This window comes from Hemicordylus capensis, chromosome 6 (genome assembly GCF_027244095.1).
Source record: "Hemicordylus capensis ecotype Gifberg chromosome 6, rHemCap1.1.pri, whole genome shotgun sequence".
NCBI lineage: Eukaryota > Metazoa > Chordata > Lepidosauria > Squamata > Cordylidae > Hemicordylus > Hemicordylus capensis.
The window spans coordinates 66,083,561-66,101,398 of NC_069662.1; the positions used below are offsets into that span (position 1 = coordinate 66,083,561).

Genomic DNA, 17,838 nt, shown 5'->3' on the forward strand with positions numbered 1-17,838 from the left:
TCTACTTGACCCATGCCACTCTCATGCGCAAGTCCACCAGCATCACCTGAATCTGCCGTCAAACAGTTCAGGCTAGACTGAGGACTCTGCCTAAAGAGTCTCTCTTCCTTTTCAGCAGAACCATCCTTAACCCCACCACTGAAATGACCAGCTAGAACACAGCCAAGGTGTATGCATAAGCCCAGGAAGCTCCCTTGCTCAAGCAGCAGATCTTTCAAGTGCTTGTTGCTGCACCTAAGCTCCAACTGAATATCATAAAATGGTCACTCCGATATAGCTCCAGCTTCCCCACATCTCACAAGGTTTTGTGAGGGGTGGAGGCAGTTGCTAATAACAAGCATAATCAAAACAAGACATCTACCTTTTCCTGGCTCTATGTAAAACTCCTCCTCTCTCACTTTGAGAAGGCCCCAATCTGAGAGAAAGAAAATGAGAATATACAGAACAGGACATTTCCATGCATTGTTCAATGAGTGCAAACTATTAATTGCCTGTCATTGTAGAAAGGGATAGAAAATACAGGGCTACATCACATATTTTGTAACTCAAGGATTTTTTAAAAAAATCAGCAAGAAGGAGGGGATTTCCCCCCCAAACACACTCAAAAACACTAATGAAAAACTAAATAGTTTTGGCAAAACCAAAATACAAGGTTTAGCATTTTATTTGAACAACTAAGCCAAGTGTGCAGCCAGGATCAGTCACTATCCAAGTCTTCCATTTCATTTGGTCACACTATAGTAAATGGCATCATCCACAACATTCGTCAAAGGAGAAGGGAGGAGGGAGGAAGGAAGAAGAAGAAGAAGAAGAAGAAGAAGAAGAAGAAGAAGAAGAAGAATTTTTCAGGATGATGATGATTAAAGCTTCCTCCTCCTCAGCCACCCTACTGTACTCTATCTGCCCAGCAGGAGTCCAGTTGGCTTTGATTAAATAGATCACAAATGGCAGGTAAAATGTGAGGGGAGGGAAGAAAGAAATTTAAGTGGGCACCCTGAGGAACTAAAGGATGAAGAGAGACTTCACAGAATCAATGCTCAATGCTTCCTGTCTCGGGGAAAGGAAAGAGGATCTGATTATATCATTAAATCCAGAGTTTAAATCCAGAGTTTCCTGGCCTGGGAGGACAATGCTCTTGGTCTTCTTGGCATGCTATTAGGCATGCTAGCAGTAAAGAGTTAGACAGAGTTACTCTGTCCTGGTCCAGCACACAGAGCCCAGTTGGTGTCATTTGTGAACCAGGCCATTTGTGATCAGGGGGGAGCTGGCAGGGGGAGGTGGAACCACTGGATACCCCCCTCTCCCATGGCAATGGCTGCACCCCCCCCAGAGGCGACGAGTTAAATGTTCTTTAATGTTAGAACCCCAGAAACTTCCCCTAGCTGGCTGGAGTGGGGTTCTGCTTGAGGTCAAGCCAGACCAGTTCAATGGTGAACTGGTTCGACTTTGAGCTGTTTTGCACTTCCCTACTAAATACCATTTGTAGCAGATCAATTGGTAAGCAACTGGCAAGCCCTCACTCCCAGCCTGTGGAATTCTTGGAGGCATCTGGTGGGCCATTGTGTGAAACAGGATGCAGGACTAGATTGGCCTTGGACCTGAACTAGCAGAGCTGTTCTTATGTTCTTAAGGTGTGAACTCACCACCTAGGAACTCACCTTAGAATTCACATAGATGGCCTTTCTGTCTGCCAGTGTATAAAACTCGCTGCACCAGAAAATGAGAACAAAATGTAGTATTCACTATGAAGAAAATGTAAAGGATTGACTATTCAAAATAAAATGACTAATGGAGAGGACTAAAGGGCAGGTTTACAAAATTATGTATGCAGAGACAGAAGAGAAAAGCATTTTTCTCCTACCCTCCTAATTGAATTTGGTTGGCAGTAGGTTCAGAGCTGAAAAAGTACTTCACACAATGTGCAATTAAATTCTCCATCCACGCAATGCATAATTAATGGGATTCACTGCTACAAGGTGTGGCAATGGCTATTAGCTGATATGGCTTTCCAAAAGGAATAGCCAAATTCATGAATGTTAGACTTCTCCATGACTATTCAACAGTGTGCCTGTTGGTACCAGGTGCTTTGGAAAACTACAGGAAAAGACCATCCCCCTTCATGCCCTGCTTGTGAGTTTCCTAGAGATTGCTAGCTAGTCGTTGGTGATGGAATGCTGACTAGGTCGACACTTGGTCTGGTACTGAAGGACAATTCTTATATTCCATCATTCAGTGCCACATACCTATGATGTTGCATTAGCACTGAGGAGATCCCTTTCTCACAATCAGGGACCTGGGCAGGTGGGCGGGGACAAAGGCCACAGAAGCTACCCCACAGATAACTGGGTCCCAGTTGCTGGGTATGTGGCTCATGCACCAAGCTGATCTGCTGGTGCCCAGGTAGTGTGGAATTGCAGGGGTCAGGATATGTTGTATCCCCCCTGGTGACAGGCAGGTGCCCCACAGAGTCTCAGCACCGGGTAAAAGTAACAAGCATTGACATATAGTCAGTTAAACAGGGTTAAGGCAATGCTCGCTCAAAGTTGTTTAACAGCTGGGCTTCATGGCCGGGTCTGCCACTGAGGTGCCACAGGGAGCTGTGAGGCCATGCCTGGGTTTGGCTGCTTTAGCCCTGTCTTGGCTGCTCATGAGAACAGCTCCACTGGGTTCTAACGGTGCAAACATTTTGGACTGTGTGTGGATCAACATAAATGATCATCCGATCTCACCATTATGATATGGTTATTAAATATTTAATATCATTTGTCTTTGGCCCTCCTCTCAATGTACCCAGAATATGCTATGTTTTGTTTGTTTGTTTCATTTTCACCTCAGGTTGTATTCAAGGCTTTTCATTTACAAGACACAATTGGATATTTCCGTTTCTGACAGTTCAATGTGTGCACTATAGTCTGCTTGGGGATTGTTTTCCCCTAATTTATTTCAAATGAATGAATTATGTTTCTACAAAAAAGTGTATAGAGGTAAACAAAAAAATTGATCATGAATGTGCTATGAACACAGCTCCTGTTCTGTGCTCTGCAACATTACAATATAATTATAAAATGAGAACAAGTATAAAATTAGTGACTATAAAGAGGGAATGCTCAAAAAATAATTTCCTTTTAACGAATCCTCCATCCTCACAACAAGCAGCAAACCAAGGAGATGCCTAGAAAGTGCCAAGGGAGAAATTAATAACTGGTGTGAATTAAAATTGCTACGCAGATTGCAGTAGAACTCTTCAGAATTCCACCTCTAGAAGTAATTGCCCAGTTTTTAACTCCTTGCTGCTGTGGCAAAGGGAAAGTTCTGCACATTTCCCACTAGAGCAACAGTGAAGAATACAGGGCAAATTAACCCACCCACCCCTGTTATCCTTGATGTCAGATGGCATAAATGTTGATGTTGAATATTATCCAGACTTCTCTGGCTACTCTTACATTCACCAGACATTTGCATCTGTATTCACCTTCCACTGATACTTGATTTCAATATCGGATATGTGACAGTTCACATTTGAAACTGATATAATTTGATCATCACTGTTAGGCAATTATATTTTGTATTTGACAGTACAGATCGCTGATACACAAGGATACATTGCTGTGCTTTTCAAAATTTCTGCTTTCAGAGAACATTTCCCACATAGCTTGGTCTGCTGAGGAACAAAGAGGGAAGGGGGAGAAAAATGATGCCGCACCAGCAATCAGAAATGAAAAGTGAAGGATGGGGGAGGGAGACCCAAAGGTACTGGTAGATTTCAATGGATTTATTTAATATATATTTTTACTGATGAAGCAAACAAAACTTTTTGTGGTCAACTTTATTTACCTCTGAAGATATACATCTCTGAAGTATATCTTTTCAGCTCAAAATGCCTTAGGCAGTACTGAATTTATTCATATGAAATGCATCAGTAAAAAGATATATTAAATAAATTCATTGAAGTCTACCAGCACCTTTGAGACAATTCCCCCCACCTTTTAATTACACTGAGGAACCCCTGTGCATTTGTCCCCATGCCCTGGAACAGAGACACATGGGATTTAAAAAGGGCCACAACTTCATTGTAGCTTAAGGCATTTGAAACAAAATAAACATGCCACCAAGAGTCCAACAAAACAGTGTGGGCTTCCTACAACACAAGGCAACAGATGGGAAGACACAGTCATGCTGCATACTTTACACAAATGCTCTTAGGAGTGTGCATGAAAGTGGTATTCCTAGTTCTGTTGAAGTCTGAATCAGACTCAAATGGAACTAGGCATGTTTGGTCATAATCCCCAAATGTAATGCACCTCGCTCCCCGCCAGTTTGGCTCAAATTCTAGCTGATCCAGGGGTTCTAACAATGTTTTTAAAAGAAACTCACTCCCTCTGAGGGGGTGCTGCTATGGCTGTGGGGGTTAGGGTCTCCGGTGGTTCTCCCTCCCCCTGCTGTCCTCCCCCCAGTCTCCAGGCAGCTGGTTTTGGGCTGGTTTAGTCTGTTTTTGGCTGATTCTGGGCCTCTTTGCACTGGCAGTGGCCATTTGGGAGGCTGCCGTGCATGTGCACTGGCCATCTGTGTGACCCTGGTGGTGAGGTGGTGATTTTTTAAAAAAATCATTAAACCACCCGGAATCTGGATTTGGCTAGAGTTCAAGCTGAACAGGGTCTGTTTCGGCTAGAGGGCAGCTGGCGGGGGGTGAGTCCTTGAGCTGGCCAAGTTGGATGGCAAACCAGTTCGAGCTTGAGTTGGGACTTGAATAGCAAGCCAGAAGTTGCCAGTTCAAAACCCCGCTGGTATTTTCCCAGACTATGGGAAACACCTATATCGGGCAGCAGCGATATAGGAAGATGCTGAAAGGCATCATCTCATACTGTGTGGGAGGTGGCAATTGTAAACCCCTCCTGTATTCTACCAAAGACAACCACAGGGCTCTGGGGTTGCCAGGAGTCGACACTGACTCGACGGTACACTTTACTTTAAAATGCCCCTATCCTGGCTCAAAGCACTGAATCACTCCTTAAACTGATCCATACTTTTTACAACCAGTTCACTTTAAAGATGTGCCAACGAGGCACTTGAATAATACAGTAGCTTCCTTACCATATCTCCCAAGCATGTCTCCTAAAGGCAATTGGCACTGAAAAAATCCTACTCAGCCTCAAAAGGCAACTAATCCCACACTGTGAGATCCCAAGGAAAGAAAGTGGAGCTCCCCCTGGACATGTTCCTAAAGAGGGGCAGAAACTGGCTTTGAACTGTGCCCCAAGCAACTTCTGCTAATAGCCAGAGCAGTGCTGCACTAAGAAAGGGCCTTCTGGCTTCTTGCTTATCTTGTATTCCTGTCCAGCAAAGGGTTGGACAAATCGGCCCCCACCCACAAGCTGCAGGGGAGCAATGTTGTCACAAAACTTGTGCATATTGTAGAGAATTCTGGGTGCATGTTCTAAGATATCTGCTTCATACTGGCCCTATCCACCCCCAGCACAGTACCTCCAGTGTCTGTTGCTGGTGTCTATCATATGTTTCTTTTTAGATTGTGAGCCCTTCGGGGACAGGGAGCCATATTATTTATTTGTTTGTTATTTCTCATTGTAAACTGCTTTGGAAACTTGTGTTGAAAAGCAGTATATAAATATTTGTTGTTGTTGTTCATTCAGGAACAAGAGTGTGTCCTAGTTGAGTTCCAACATTCCCTTGTGGCTGATCTTTGCAGTGGTGAGAAGTTGTCTTTTGTGGAAACATTTCCCCACCATTATTGATCTCATAGGAACATAGGAAGCTGCCATATACTGAGTCAGACAATCGGTCCATCTAGCTCAGTTTTTTCATCACAGATTGGCAGCAGCTTTTCCAAGATTGCAGGCAAGAGTCTCTCTCAGCCCTATCTTGGAGATGCCAGGGAGGGAACTTAGAACCTAGATGCTCTTCCCAGAGTGGCTCCATCTCCTGAGGGGAATCTCTTACAGTGCTCACATCTCTAGTCTCCCTTTCATATGCAACCAGGGTGGTGATCTCCTCACTGAATAATCTTTTATAAGCTTCCAAGAACCCAGGCTTCTCTGGAAGACATTTTGAAAGCCACTGATCTATCTTATGTGTCAATATTTGATATCTGTCATGGAATGCATCTGATAGCATGAGATAATGTGCAGTGACAATGAGTAGTTGGTGATATAGGAACATAAGAAACTGCCTTATACTGAGTCAGATCCTTGGTCTATCTAGTTCAGTACTGTCTACACTGACTGGCAGCAGCTCTCCAAGATTTCAGGCAGGAGTCTTACCCAGCCCTACCTGCAGATCTCAAGGATTGTACCTGGGACCTTTTGTATGCAAGGTTGTGCCACTGAGTCACTGTCGACTCCTGGTGACCACAGAGCCATCTGGTTTTCTTGGTAGAATATAGGAGTGGTTTACCATTGCCTTCTCCCAAGCAGTACCTTATTTTATCGCTGCTGCCCGATGTAGGAGTTTCCCATATCCTGGGAAACACACCAATGGGGATCTGAACCAACAGCCTCCTGCTTTCTAGGCAGGTTGCTTCCCCGCTGTGCCATTAGGTGGCTTTTGCATACAAAGCAGGTGCTTTACTATTGACCTATGGCCCCATCTCCCTTAACCATTGACAACTCATGAGATGTTAAATTCTGCCAAAACTTTGAATTCTATTAAGAGAGGGCAAAGAACTCTTAAGCAAATGTTTAAATTGCACATTTTAGGGGTACACATTTTTAAATTTAAAATGCAAGTTTGATTTCTCTCCCCCCCCCGCCCCCAGGTTTGCATGGTGAACTGGGAAAAAATGTAAATTTCAAATATTCATTTCAGCCCTAGAAGACTATGACAACACTTCAAACATTAAAAACAAGTGTTAGGTTTTCAAAAGTCATTATAGTTCTCACCTTAGCTACAAGAACAATAGATTCAGAGAAAATGAGAAGGGGGAGTAAGGTTAAGTTGCTCCATATGATGTTTTAAGGTGCCAGGGCTCATATTTAATAGTAAAAATAGCAGGTGCCTGGCTGCCCTAATGAGAGATAACAGCACTAGCAGTAACTAGAAAAGTTAGAACACTTCTTCTTGGCCCAGTTCAGATGCAATCTGACACATAAGGATGGCAGCCACATGACCACCTGGGAAGTATGAAGAGCAGCCAGAGAGCTTGTGGCTCTTCCTCATACCACCACCAATATAGAAATTGTGGTTGTAACTACAACACACCTGTGGACTTGCCAGTTCACACTACAACTGTATTAAGGACATAATTGTTGTGCTTCCAGGGGGAGGGAATTCCACAGTTTAGCACCACCAGAGAAAGGCCAAGATTCAGGGACCCTCCAAGAGGACTCCTTTGAGGAATCTTCACCAAGGAATCTTCACCAAGACATTAGCAGTAAGAGGAGCTAACATGAAAGAAAGTCCTCCCAAGGTATGTAAAGCCCAGACTGTACATCTTTAAAGATGATAACCAGCACTTTGAGTTTTGTCTAGAAGTATACTGACACCCAGGGAACTTGGCCAAAATAAATGTAAAATGGATTTTAAGTGCAGCTCATGTCAATAAGCAAGCAGCCTCGTTTTTATCCAGTAGGAGCTTCTGAAGGACTTTCAAGTTTAGCCTCAAAACTCATTTTCAGTGACAGGGTTCAGTCTGTAACTAAATAGAATGACAATAAAGGAGGCGGAGCCTCTGTAAGATACAGTCCCTCCCTCGTTACTGAGTAACAAATTGCCCCTCCATGTCTGGGCAAAGAGACAAAAATTCCAAGGTTGAACACATTATTTCAAAAAAGTCTTAAGATCATCTGAGAATCAGGGAGAAGCTTCAAGCAACTGCTGGGGATCAAGGACAATAGCCTGTTTGTAAATGGCATATCAACATACTTGTGGATTTAACCAGAGCAAATTCCCTTTTTCAAAATGTTCAAAACACCTCTCATTTTCAGTAATGCTTCAGAACCCATTGAAAACACATGCACCTTGTTTCAGTACTATTCCTCTTTCCTCTTCTCCACCTTCAGAATTCTTGGCTTCATATTCAGACTATTGTCTTTGAATCCTGTTGGTTGTGGTGACCCACACAAGTAAGATTTTGTCAATAACATAGCAGTGTCTTTGATGTTGTGGGTGATCATACAAATATTGTATGGGTTGCTACAATGAGTTGGATTCTATGGCAGCATCACCAAATGGGGCTGAGGATTGTGAAGCAAGGAAAAAGAAGGATGCTGAGGAGAATCGGCACAGCAGTAGGGGGAACAAAAGAGCTGCTAACAGCAGTGAAACAACATGAAAAAAGTATTATTGACAGCCAGTGAGGCACTGTGAGGTCTCCTGCTGCTAAGATCTTTTTTCTCTCATTTCAGAAAATGTAGCAATCAGGAGTGTGGGAGGAAAGGAATGGGTGCAATTAAGCTGTGTTTTACAATCTTACTCACATTTCTGCAACTAATCTGAAGGTCTCATAACCATCAAGACTCTAAATTGTTATTATTGTATTTTTTCACTTTAATTGTAAGGCAGTGAATATTATTTTCAGAGGCAGGGAATGAAAAGATTTTAAATCTTTCCACAATAATAGCCAGATGCCATGAAACTCCCAGAACAGACACACTAAGGCTGTTTTCACAGTCAGCCAAGCCTAGGCTTAGGCAGCCATGCCTGGGCTTGGCTGCCCGTGAGAACCAGTGGGATACATGCAGATCCCGGGGGCCACATGGTGCGAAACCCTGTGACGGAGCCTGGCTCATAGCCGAGGTGAAGGACACAAATGCACCCTTAACCTGACTGCCAGGATCACGTCAGCACAAGCTGCTTGCACACAATCCCGCCAGCCAGGTTAAGGGAGCATTTGCCTAGAGCACCTGTCTTAGAGCACCTGTCGCCTGGGGGAATCAGGGAGGAAAGGAGTTATGTGATCGACATCTCTAATTGCACATTATTTTAATACCTCCTTAGGTGCCCTTGAGCAAAGAGGCACCCTTTAAAAGTACTTAAAGGGGGAGGAAGCACAGTGCACTTTGGGATACTCAGAGGGCAGAATAATGAGTTCCAGCCTGTTTATCTGTGCAGCCAGGAGCAGTGCAGTCATCCACACTGCTTCTGGCAGCATGGGTTGTGTAGACTTGTGTGTGCCACAGGGGCTGCCAACAATTGTCTGAGAGAAGGTAGTTGAACCCTGCCTCCCTCCCCCGCACCCACCCACCTGCCTGCATGTCTGCATGCAGTCATGTGAATCCCCCTCTATGTGTTAACCTTGCCCTTCCAAGATGGCAAACTCCTACATAAATGCAACCCTCTGTGTTCATAAGAACTCATTGCACAGTAACTGCAGCTGGGATTCAGACCAAAGGAAGCCCTTCTTCACACAACACATAATTAATGGATAGAATTCACTGCCACAAGAACTGGTGATGGCTACTAACCTAGATGATAAAGGGGATTAGACACATTCATGGAGGGCAAATTTATCAATGGCTACATAATACTGTAAAAATACAACAATAACAATTTAGAGTCTTGATGGTTATCAGACCTTCAGATTACTTGCAGAAATGTGAGTCATAATGGCTATATTATTATTTCTTGTTTACACAGTCAGACAGGTGTTATTGACTGGTTTGTTTTATCCAGACATAGAGTCCTTCCCAAGGACCTGGGATGCCAGAATTTTATTGTCAGTTGTTATAGATATTGTTGCAGAATATAGGCTGTTCACAGTAAAGCTGCTTTTTGTAATTGGCTGATGGTGATTTCTGTGGCTCCTATGGTGTTGAGGTGCTCTTCAACTGACAATAAAATCAGCCAACTTTTGGAACTGCACCCAGGGCGCCAATTACCACTGGGATTATTTTGGTCTTTTTCTGCCACAGCCTTTCAATTGCAATTTGTAAATCTTTGTATTTGGTTATTTTTTCTATTTCTTTTTCTTCTATTTTGCTATCCCCTGGTATTGCTATGTCGATTATTTTCACTTGTTTTTCTTTCTTCTCGACTACAGTGATATCTGGTGTATTGTGTGGCAGATGTTTGTCTGTTTGTACTCGGAAGTCCCATAATATTTTTACATCTTCATTTTCTACCACTTTTTCAATTTTATGGTCCCACAAATTTTTGGCTACAGGTAGCTTGTATTTTATACAGATGTCCCAGTGTATCATCCCTGCTACCTTGTCATGCCTTTGTTTGTGGTCAGTCTGTGCGATCTTTGTACAACAGCTGATTAGGTGGTCCACTGTTTCATCTGCTTCTTTACAAAGGCGGCACTTGCTGTTTGTGGTTGATTTTTTGACTTTTGCTCTTATTGCATTTGTTCTTAGTGCCTGTTCTTGTGCAGCCAGTATTAAACCCTCTGTTTCTTTCTTCAAGTTGCCATTCTTAAGCCATTGCCAGGTCTTGCTGATATCTGATTTTCCACTTATATTGTGCAAATATTGACCATGCAGGGCCTTATTTTTCCATTTTTCTGCTCGGTTCTTGACTTGTTCTTTCTTGTAGGCCTGTTTTGTTTCATTGGTGTTGAATAGTTTCACGTTATTGACCATTTGAAGTGCATCTTCTTCACTGTCCTTAATATATTCTTCAAGGCCTCTTTTCTCCTCCACTACTGTTTGATGGACTTGCAGCATTCCTCTTCCACCTGAGCTGCGAGGGAGGTATAGCTTATCGACATCACTGCGGGTGTGCAGAGCATGATTGATGGTCATGATTTTCCTGGTCTTATGATCCAGCGTCTCTAGCTCTGCCTGGGTCCAGTCTATTATCCCTGCAGTGTATCTGATAACAGGTATAGCCCAGGTGTTTATGGTTCTATGGTGTTCCCACCATTGAGTTTGGACTTGAGGATTTTTCTAACTCTCCTGATGTATTCACTTCCATTTTTTCTTTTAACTTCAGTGTGTGCGATGTTATCAGCCTGGAGAATGCCCAAGTATTTGTAAGGTTCTTTCTCTTCCAGGTTCTTGATGTTGTTTCCATTGGGCAGTTCTATTCCTTCTGTTTTTGTTACTATTATTATTATTATTATTATTATTATTATTATTATTATTATTATTATTATTATTATTATTATTATCTACCTCCAAGTTCAGTTGCATCTGTTGCATGAGTATCAGAACAGTGAGGGATGGCTATTTGCCTACATTACCTACTTTTGGGCTTCCCAGAGACTTCTGGTTTGCCATTGTGTGGAACAGGATGCTGGAATAGATGAGCCTTTGTTCTGATCCAGAAGGACCCTTCTTTGAACTTGGAGTCAAACTATACATGATGCTAAAAGCATAATTGTGCTTCCTTCTTTTTTAATAGCATCCTTAGAGGAAGGACATTCTGAACTAGGATTGTGGCATGGCTAATTCTTTACCCCCACTGATGCTAATCTTCTCCAGCTGCTATTTGTTCTAGGAGAGAAGCTGCTTTTGATGTTAGTGGTAGCTTCCATCCCAGGACAAATAGTAATTTTTGCTGGACAATATTGTGGTGATTTCAGCAATGGCTGGAAGGGTAAACCCCAGGCTCTTCATCATTGTATCTGATTTAGAACAATCCCTTATGAAATCATTTTGCATTGAATGGTGCAACACCTTTTACCAGTGTTGCACCATTACACTAGTTGTGATCCTTACTAGAAAAATGTGACCTGACCCTACTTATTCCTGTTCAGATACATGGGTGGATCTATCACTGTGCAACTGTGTGCAGAGGACACAGGCCACCCAGTGGGACCAGGGCAGGGGGAGCCATACACTACATACAAAAACTTCTGAGGTGTGAATTCTCATTCTGTCATAGCAAATGAGATTTTTTTCAATTAAACAACTCTCATGACCCCACTTTCACTTTTTCACACTCTCAATTACTATGAATATGAGGAAGTGATCAATTTAGCACACTTCACCTTATGAAGACAAACCTCAGAAATTCACCAAAATTCACCCCCCTGCCCAATCACTCTGAAATTGGGGACAGGTGGTAGCCTTCACCCATTAGGCACTATCTACCAGCCACCCCACTCCTTTGGGGCAGATCCACTTTCTGCCCCCAATCTGCCCCAAGACACCAAAACTTCAAATATTCCTCTGCCCAATCCCCCTGAAATTGGGGTGGTAGCCTCCACCCATTAGGCACTACCACCCCACCCCACTATTCTGCCCCAGTCCCCACTTTCTGCCCCAATCTGCCCCAATCTGCCCCAATCTGCCCCAAAGACATGAAAAATTCAGAAATTTTCCAAAAATCAGCCCTTTGCCCGACCCCCCTGAAATTGGGGTGGTAGCCTGCACCCATTAGGCCCTACCACCCCACCCCACTCTTTTTGCCCAGATCCCATGCTATGCCCCCGAACTGCCCCAAAGTCACTAAAAATTCAAAAAATTCCCCAAAATCAACCATGAATCGAATCACCCAAATTTTTCAGGCCCGAAATTCGGGTGATTCGGCTCAGGCCCGAAAAATATCGGGGGACATCGGGGGTGATTCGGTTCGGCCCCGAATCACCCGAAATTGCTCATTTCGGGCACAGATCGTTCTGTGCCCGGAATTTTTTGCACATCCCTACTGGCTAGCCTCATTTGCCAGTGGCAATTGGATCTATTGATGCCACAGCTTGGTACTTGTCTTGTGGTAGCAAGCATGAATTGTCCCCTTTGCTAAGCAGGGTCCGCCCTAGTTGCATATGAATGTGAGACTACATGTGTGAGCACTGTAAGATATTCCCTTTAGGGGATGGAGCCACTCTGGGAAGAGCAGAAGGTTCCAAGTTCTCTCCCTGGCATCTCCAAGATAGGGCTGAGAGAGGATCCTGCCGGCAATCTTGGAGAAGCCATTGCCAGTCTGTGTAGACAAAACTGAGCTAAATGGACCAATAGTCTGACTTGGTAAATGGTAGCTTCCTATGTTCCTGTAATTAGACCCCAACAGTCAGGGAGGTGGTTAGTCCATGGCCAAATGAGGTCCAGGGATACAGGCAGGGAGGGAGGGAGGCAGTTGGGTGGAAGCTATCAGTGGCAGTGATGGCAACAGCGGGAGTCACAAAGAAAAAATCTAACTGCAGACTGCTGCCAACACCACTACACTAGTGCTCAGGTAACTTCTCAGCTAGATTATGATGATACACTTTATGTGGAAGTGTCTCTGAAGACTTGAAATCTTCATCTTGTTCAGAGCACATCTATTCATGGATGTATCTTGTTAAGGGGTTTGATGGGCTGCCAATATATTTCCAAGTACAATTCAAAGTGCCAATTCATTCTTTAAATTCCTAAATGGTGTGCAACTGGTTTTTTTGTGGGGTTTTTTTTTTGAAGGACCATCTATTCCCATATACAGAGAAGAGTTAAAACTGCTAACCAGGGAGAGGGCCTTTTAAATAGTGGCATTTCAACTTTGGATCTTCCTCCTCTTACCAATTCTCCTGGTGCCAGATATGACATCCATTAGAGAGCAAGCTGAAATGTTCCTGTTTCTGCATGTTTTATGTGTTCAAAGATCAAAAGTTGATATCCAGACTGAGGAAGTTCTGGTGCTACATGAGAAGCAACAAGGCTTCTGATGAGTTCCTGACTAATGAAGCACTGGTGTTCACACAGAAGACATGAATTTTACTATCTCTCCTTCCCTTAGAAAACACTCTGTGCAACTCTCAGGGACAAATTTTCATGCGACACAGTGTGCTCCTGGAAGAAAAGGAAGTTGTCAAAATTTGCCCTCCCCCATGTGATGGCCACCGCTCAGTTAGTCAAAGCCACCATGAGTGTTGCCATTTCTCATTTAGCATCAGTGCTTCCTTAGAGTGGACATCAGCTGATGTTGAGATCTTTTTGATGATAAGGTTGCTGTTTTAATTATTAATATTACTTATTACTGTTAGCCACCTATAGAATTTGTTAGTCACCTAGTGACTAAAATTTTATTTAAAATACTTTAAATAAATAATAAAACAGATGAAATAAATAATAATATAGTTGACTAGTGAAATTAGTAGGAATGTGCATGACACATTTCGTGCACATCCGGGGGATGGGGGAGAGAGTGGTCACTTTAACAGAAGGAAGGCAGGTCTTACCTGCCCCTCCATTGCTCCTCCACTGCCCCTCCCCACTGTTCGTATTAAGCAGCTGCGCTGTCTGTTTTGAAAAGCCACACCACCTGGCTGCTTCTTGCTTGGGAACAGAAATTTACCTGTTCCCAGCAGCCAGTGGGCAGTGTTGGCACATAAATGGAATCTTTGCATGTGTGGACTCCATCTTGAGTGGTCAGTGTGGTGTCAGACCTACCATCCACCTGTTAAAATAACCTGCTTGCCCCCACCAAAATGATTTGGCTGGAGCAACTCAAAGCATTTTGGCACCTCAAAATAGAGGCACCAAAACATTTCATGTATATCCCTAGAAATTGGTTCTGTTTTCTTGTGGCACAAGATGTGGAGGGACCAAAACAGGACTATATTGATGGAATCAATCTCTGTGGGGAAGAATCATAGCCTTTATAAACCACTTAACAATATATGAAAGGTAGAAATGCTAAATGCAGTTAAAATTATACTGCACCTGTTTATTTTTTCATCATGTATACCAGCCCCAAAAGGAAAGCTTTCGGTTATTCTTTTCATTCTTTGCAAGCATAGCTTCAGTACTGTTCAGTGTCCTTTTCCTCTTTGTCTCCTGCTTGTTGTTGCCATTTGTTCTTTGTCCTAGTTTTCTTCAGCTTGATTTACTCTCATTGCCATTTAATTTGACTTATTGTGTTTACTCATGTGATCCTCATGTTAGGTCACATAATGAAGATTGTGGCCCACAGCAGCCAAACTGATGAAATGGCGGAGCAAATGAAGCCAATGAAGACTGGCACACCCCTGTGTGTGAATGCTGGCAAAATATATAAAACTGGGGATAGAAAATATTTGGCTGCAATTCTATAGCAGGTTATTGTACATGACCTACTTCTGCAGAGACAGGGCATCTTCAGCTCTCCTGTTGAACCACAGAGCAGCTAATCTGCTGAGATTGTGTGGACTTCAGCTTGTGCCTCACCACAGCTACATAGGTGGACATGTGAGAAAAAGAAGGCACTGATCCCCAGGCAATAAGAAATTAGGGTAGGAGCAGATCAGCATCCAAGTTATAATCTGTGGAATCTCCCATACATTTCACTGTATAATGAAATGGTGCTCATACATTTCACATGTGCTATCTCAAAAATCCTTTCAACACCCTTGCAAAAGTTTTTATGCCCACGGATTACAGATCAGGGGCTGAGGCACAGAGATCGTGACTTGCATATTTTTATCCATCTCTTCCTTCAAGCTGCTCAAGGTGGTGTATATTGTCCCCATCATTTTATCCTCACAACAACTTTGTGAGATAGGTTTGGTTGACAGAAAGGGAGTGAACTAGCCCAAACTTCTAACCTTCTCCACTTTTCTGAGCTAAAATATCTCAGCCCTGAACCAAGGACACTCAAGATTTGTACCAAGAAATGTAAAATCCCACACTTTATGCAAATCAATCAGTTCATTTGCTTGTTCTGCATAAATCTGCATGCTTTGTTCCACTTAAGTTTGTTGGGCCAAACTGGGCATTGCTTCTAACGTGTGGCCACCACCACCTCTTGTCTCCTTCTCAGTAATGTTTTGCAGACACAGACACATGAAAGTCAGTGTGAGGATGTCATATGACATATCTGTTTTAACAAAACATTACCAGGAAACAGAGGTGGGAAGAGAGTGAAGAAACAGGCACACTTTTAAAGTGATATATAGTTTGGCCCAGGGATTGAAGTCCCCCCCCCGCCCCACCCAGTGATCTGTGTAGACACAGAACTCTACTTAATAAACAGCCCCACTGACAGAGCCAGCCAAATGGTGTCCCATATCCCGCCCTGCCTGCAGCCCCACCAGTGATGCCCAGTGTGCATGACGTCACATGCATGTGGGCATGCCCAGGATCTGGAGAGCTTTGAGCGAGCTCTCCAGAGCTCATTTCCAGCCAGTGTTTGCTGGCTGGGTGCATTTATTTCACTTCCTCTCCCTTGCTGCAGAGAAACAAAATAAATGCAGCAACTGGCAAACACTGGCTGGAAATGAACTCTGGAGAGCTCGCTCAGAGCTTTCCAAATCCCAGGCATACCCATGTGTGCATGATGTCATGTGCAAAAGGGGTGTGACCTGGGCTCCACAGAGCCCAAACAAACTCTCCAGAGCTCATTTCCAGTCAGCTTTTGCTGGCTGCTGCATTTAGTTCGCTTCCTCTCCATAGAGCAAGGGAGAGGAAGCAAAATAAATGCACCAAATACTGGCTGGAAATGGGCTCTGAGAGCTCACTCAAATAACAAATAAATGCATTTGGGAGGGCTGGGGTGGGCCCTCTGGTGATTGGGCCATGTGACATCATGTACACGGGGCATCTTGAACCCTATCACTCAGTGGTAGCTCCGCCCCTGAACAGCCCTGTAGTCAAGAGTGCTCTTCATATGCTGGGAGTACTATCGAGCAAATATTACTGGAAGTGGAGAAACACCCACACTTTTAAAGTGGTATATAAATTGACCCTATTGGGGCTCGTTCTTGAGTATACACATAACTTGTTATTTTCTCTTTAAAACTCATGAAGAAAGACTGTTTTGCTTTTATTCAACAGTGGCTGACATCTACACAAGAGCATGTTAGCTTAGTAACTTCGCATTTGTGCAATTTGCATAAGTTGTGCAAATGCAAAATGTGCACAAATCGCATTACACAAGAGTAAGCCCATTGGAAATAAGAACACAATTGGTGCAAATGCAATGTTATTAGGCTTCCATACTCTTGCACAGTTTGTCAGCCAATATGTTTATAACTTCTAAATTTCTCAGTTCACATAATTGCAATCTTGTTCCTAGAGACCCAAGCCTCAACATGAATACCTGAGCATCTAAGAATGTAGGCTACAGTTGAGGAGACTGTGAGCACTCAGGGGTTTCAAAGCTGATCATGGGAAAATCATGCTCTCACACACAATCTTCTGGATCACAGCAATATCACAAAAGCAACCATTAGGTATTCTAATGATAACACACTAAACATGTCCTGGACAATATTATCTCAAAGTAATGTACATTAAATGCTTCCCAGAGTTAGTGAAGACTACTACTACAAATATTTATATACTGCTATTCAACCAAAGTTCTCAAAGTGGTTTACATAGAAAAATAAATAATACTTAAATAAGAGGGTTCCCTGTCCCCAAAGGGCTCACAGTCTAAAAAGAAACCTAAGGCAGAAACCAGCAACAGCCACTGGAGGGATGCTGTGTTGGCATTAGATAGGAGCAGTTGCTCTCCACATGCTGAATATAAGAGAATCACAATTTTTAAAAAGTGTCTAAAAGGTTGAAAATAACACATTTATAATATATGAGATATCTTAGACATTATGATCTGAAATACAGGTATCATGAACATAATCTAACACAGAGTTCAGCACACTTCAGTTCACTGGCAGCTTCCAGCCTAAGTTAATCATGACCACTGGAATATATATATGTCTATTATATTTGTATACCACCCCAAACTTCCATCTCTGGGTGGTACAACAACATAAAACAAGTTAAAACATAAGTAGAAACCTTAGAACTAATTTATAACCACAGTCTAGTCAAAAAGCCATGGGGGGGGGGAGTATCTTTAAAGACTTTTTAAAAGTTGTTAGTGATGGGGAGGCACTTAATATAGCACAGAACACATTCCACAGTCTCGGGGAGGCAAGAGGTGCGTCACTGTGAGAAACAGGATGCTGGACTAGATGGGCCTTGGGCCTGATCCAGCAGGGCTGTTCTTATGTTCTTAAGAGAGAAGGCCCATTCCTGAGTAGCC

At 43.1% G+C, this 17,838-nt stretch overlaps 1 protein-coding gene across 9 annotated transcripts in view; it reads left to right on the forward strand.

The window, feature by feature from the left end:
- The window catches only part of VSTM2A (V-set and transmembrane domain containing 2A), a 73,367-nt gene that overhangs the window by 24,207 nt on the left and 31,322 nt on the right, over positions 1 to 17,838 (forward strand). For 3 of the 9 annotated variants that reach the window (XR_008309971.1, XR_008309972.1, XR_008309974.1), the window contains exon 5: positions 7,272 to 7,420. The exons of 5 other annotated variants lie outside the window; for them this stretch is intronic. Coding sequence is in view for 1 of the 4 variants with exons in the window: in XM_053262477.1 (XP_053118452.1) it covers positions 742 to 854 (113 nt within the window). In the remaining 3 variants the exon portion in view is untranslated. Of the gene's footprint in view, positions 1 to 741; positions 1,297 to 7,271; positions 7,421 to 17,838 lie in introns of those variants that run through there. One more of the 9 variants, XM_053262477.1, reaches the window with a different exon arrangement.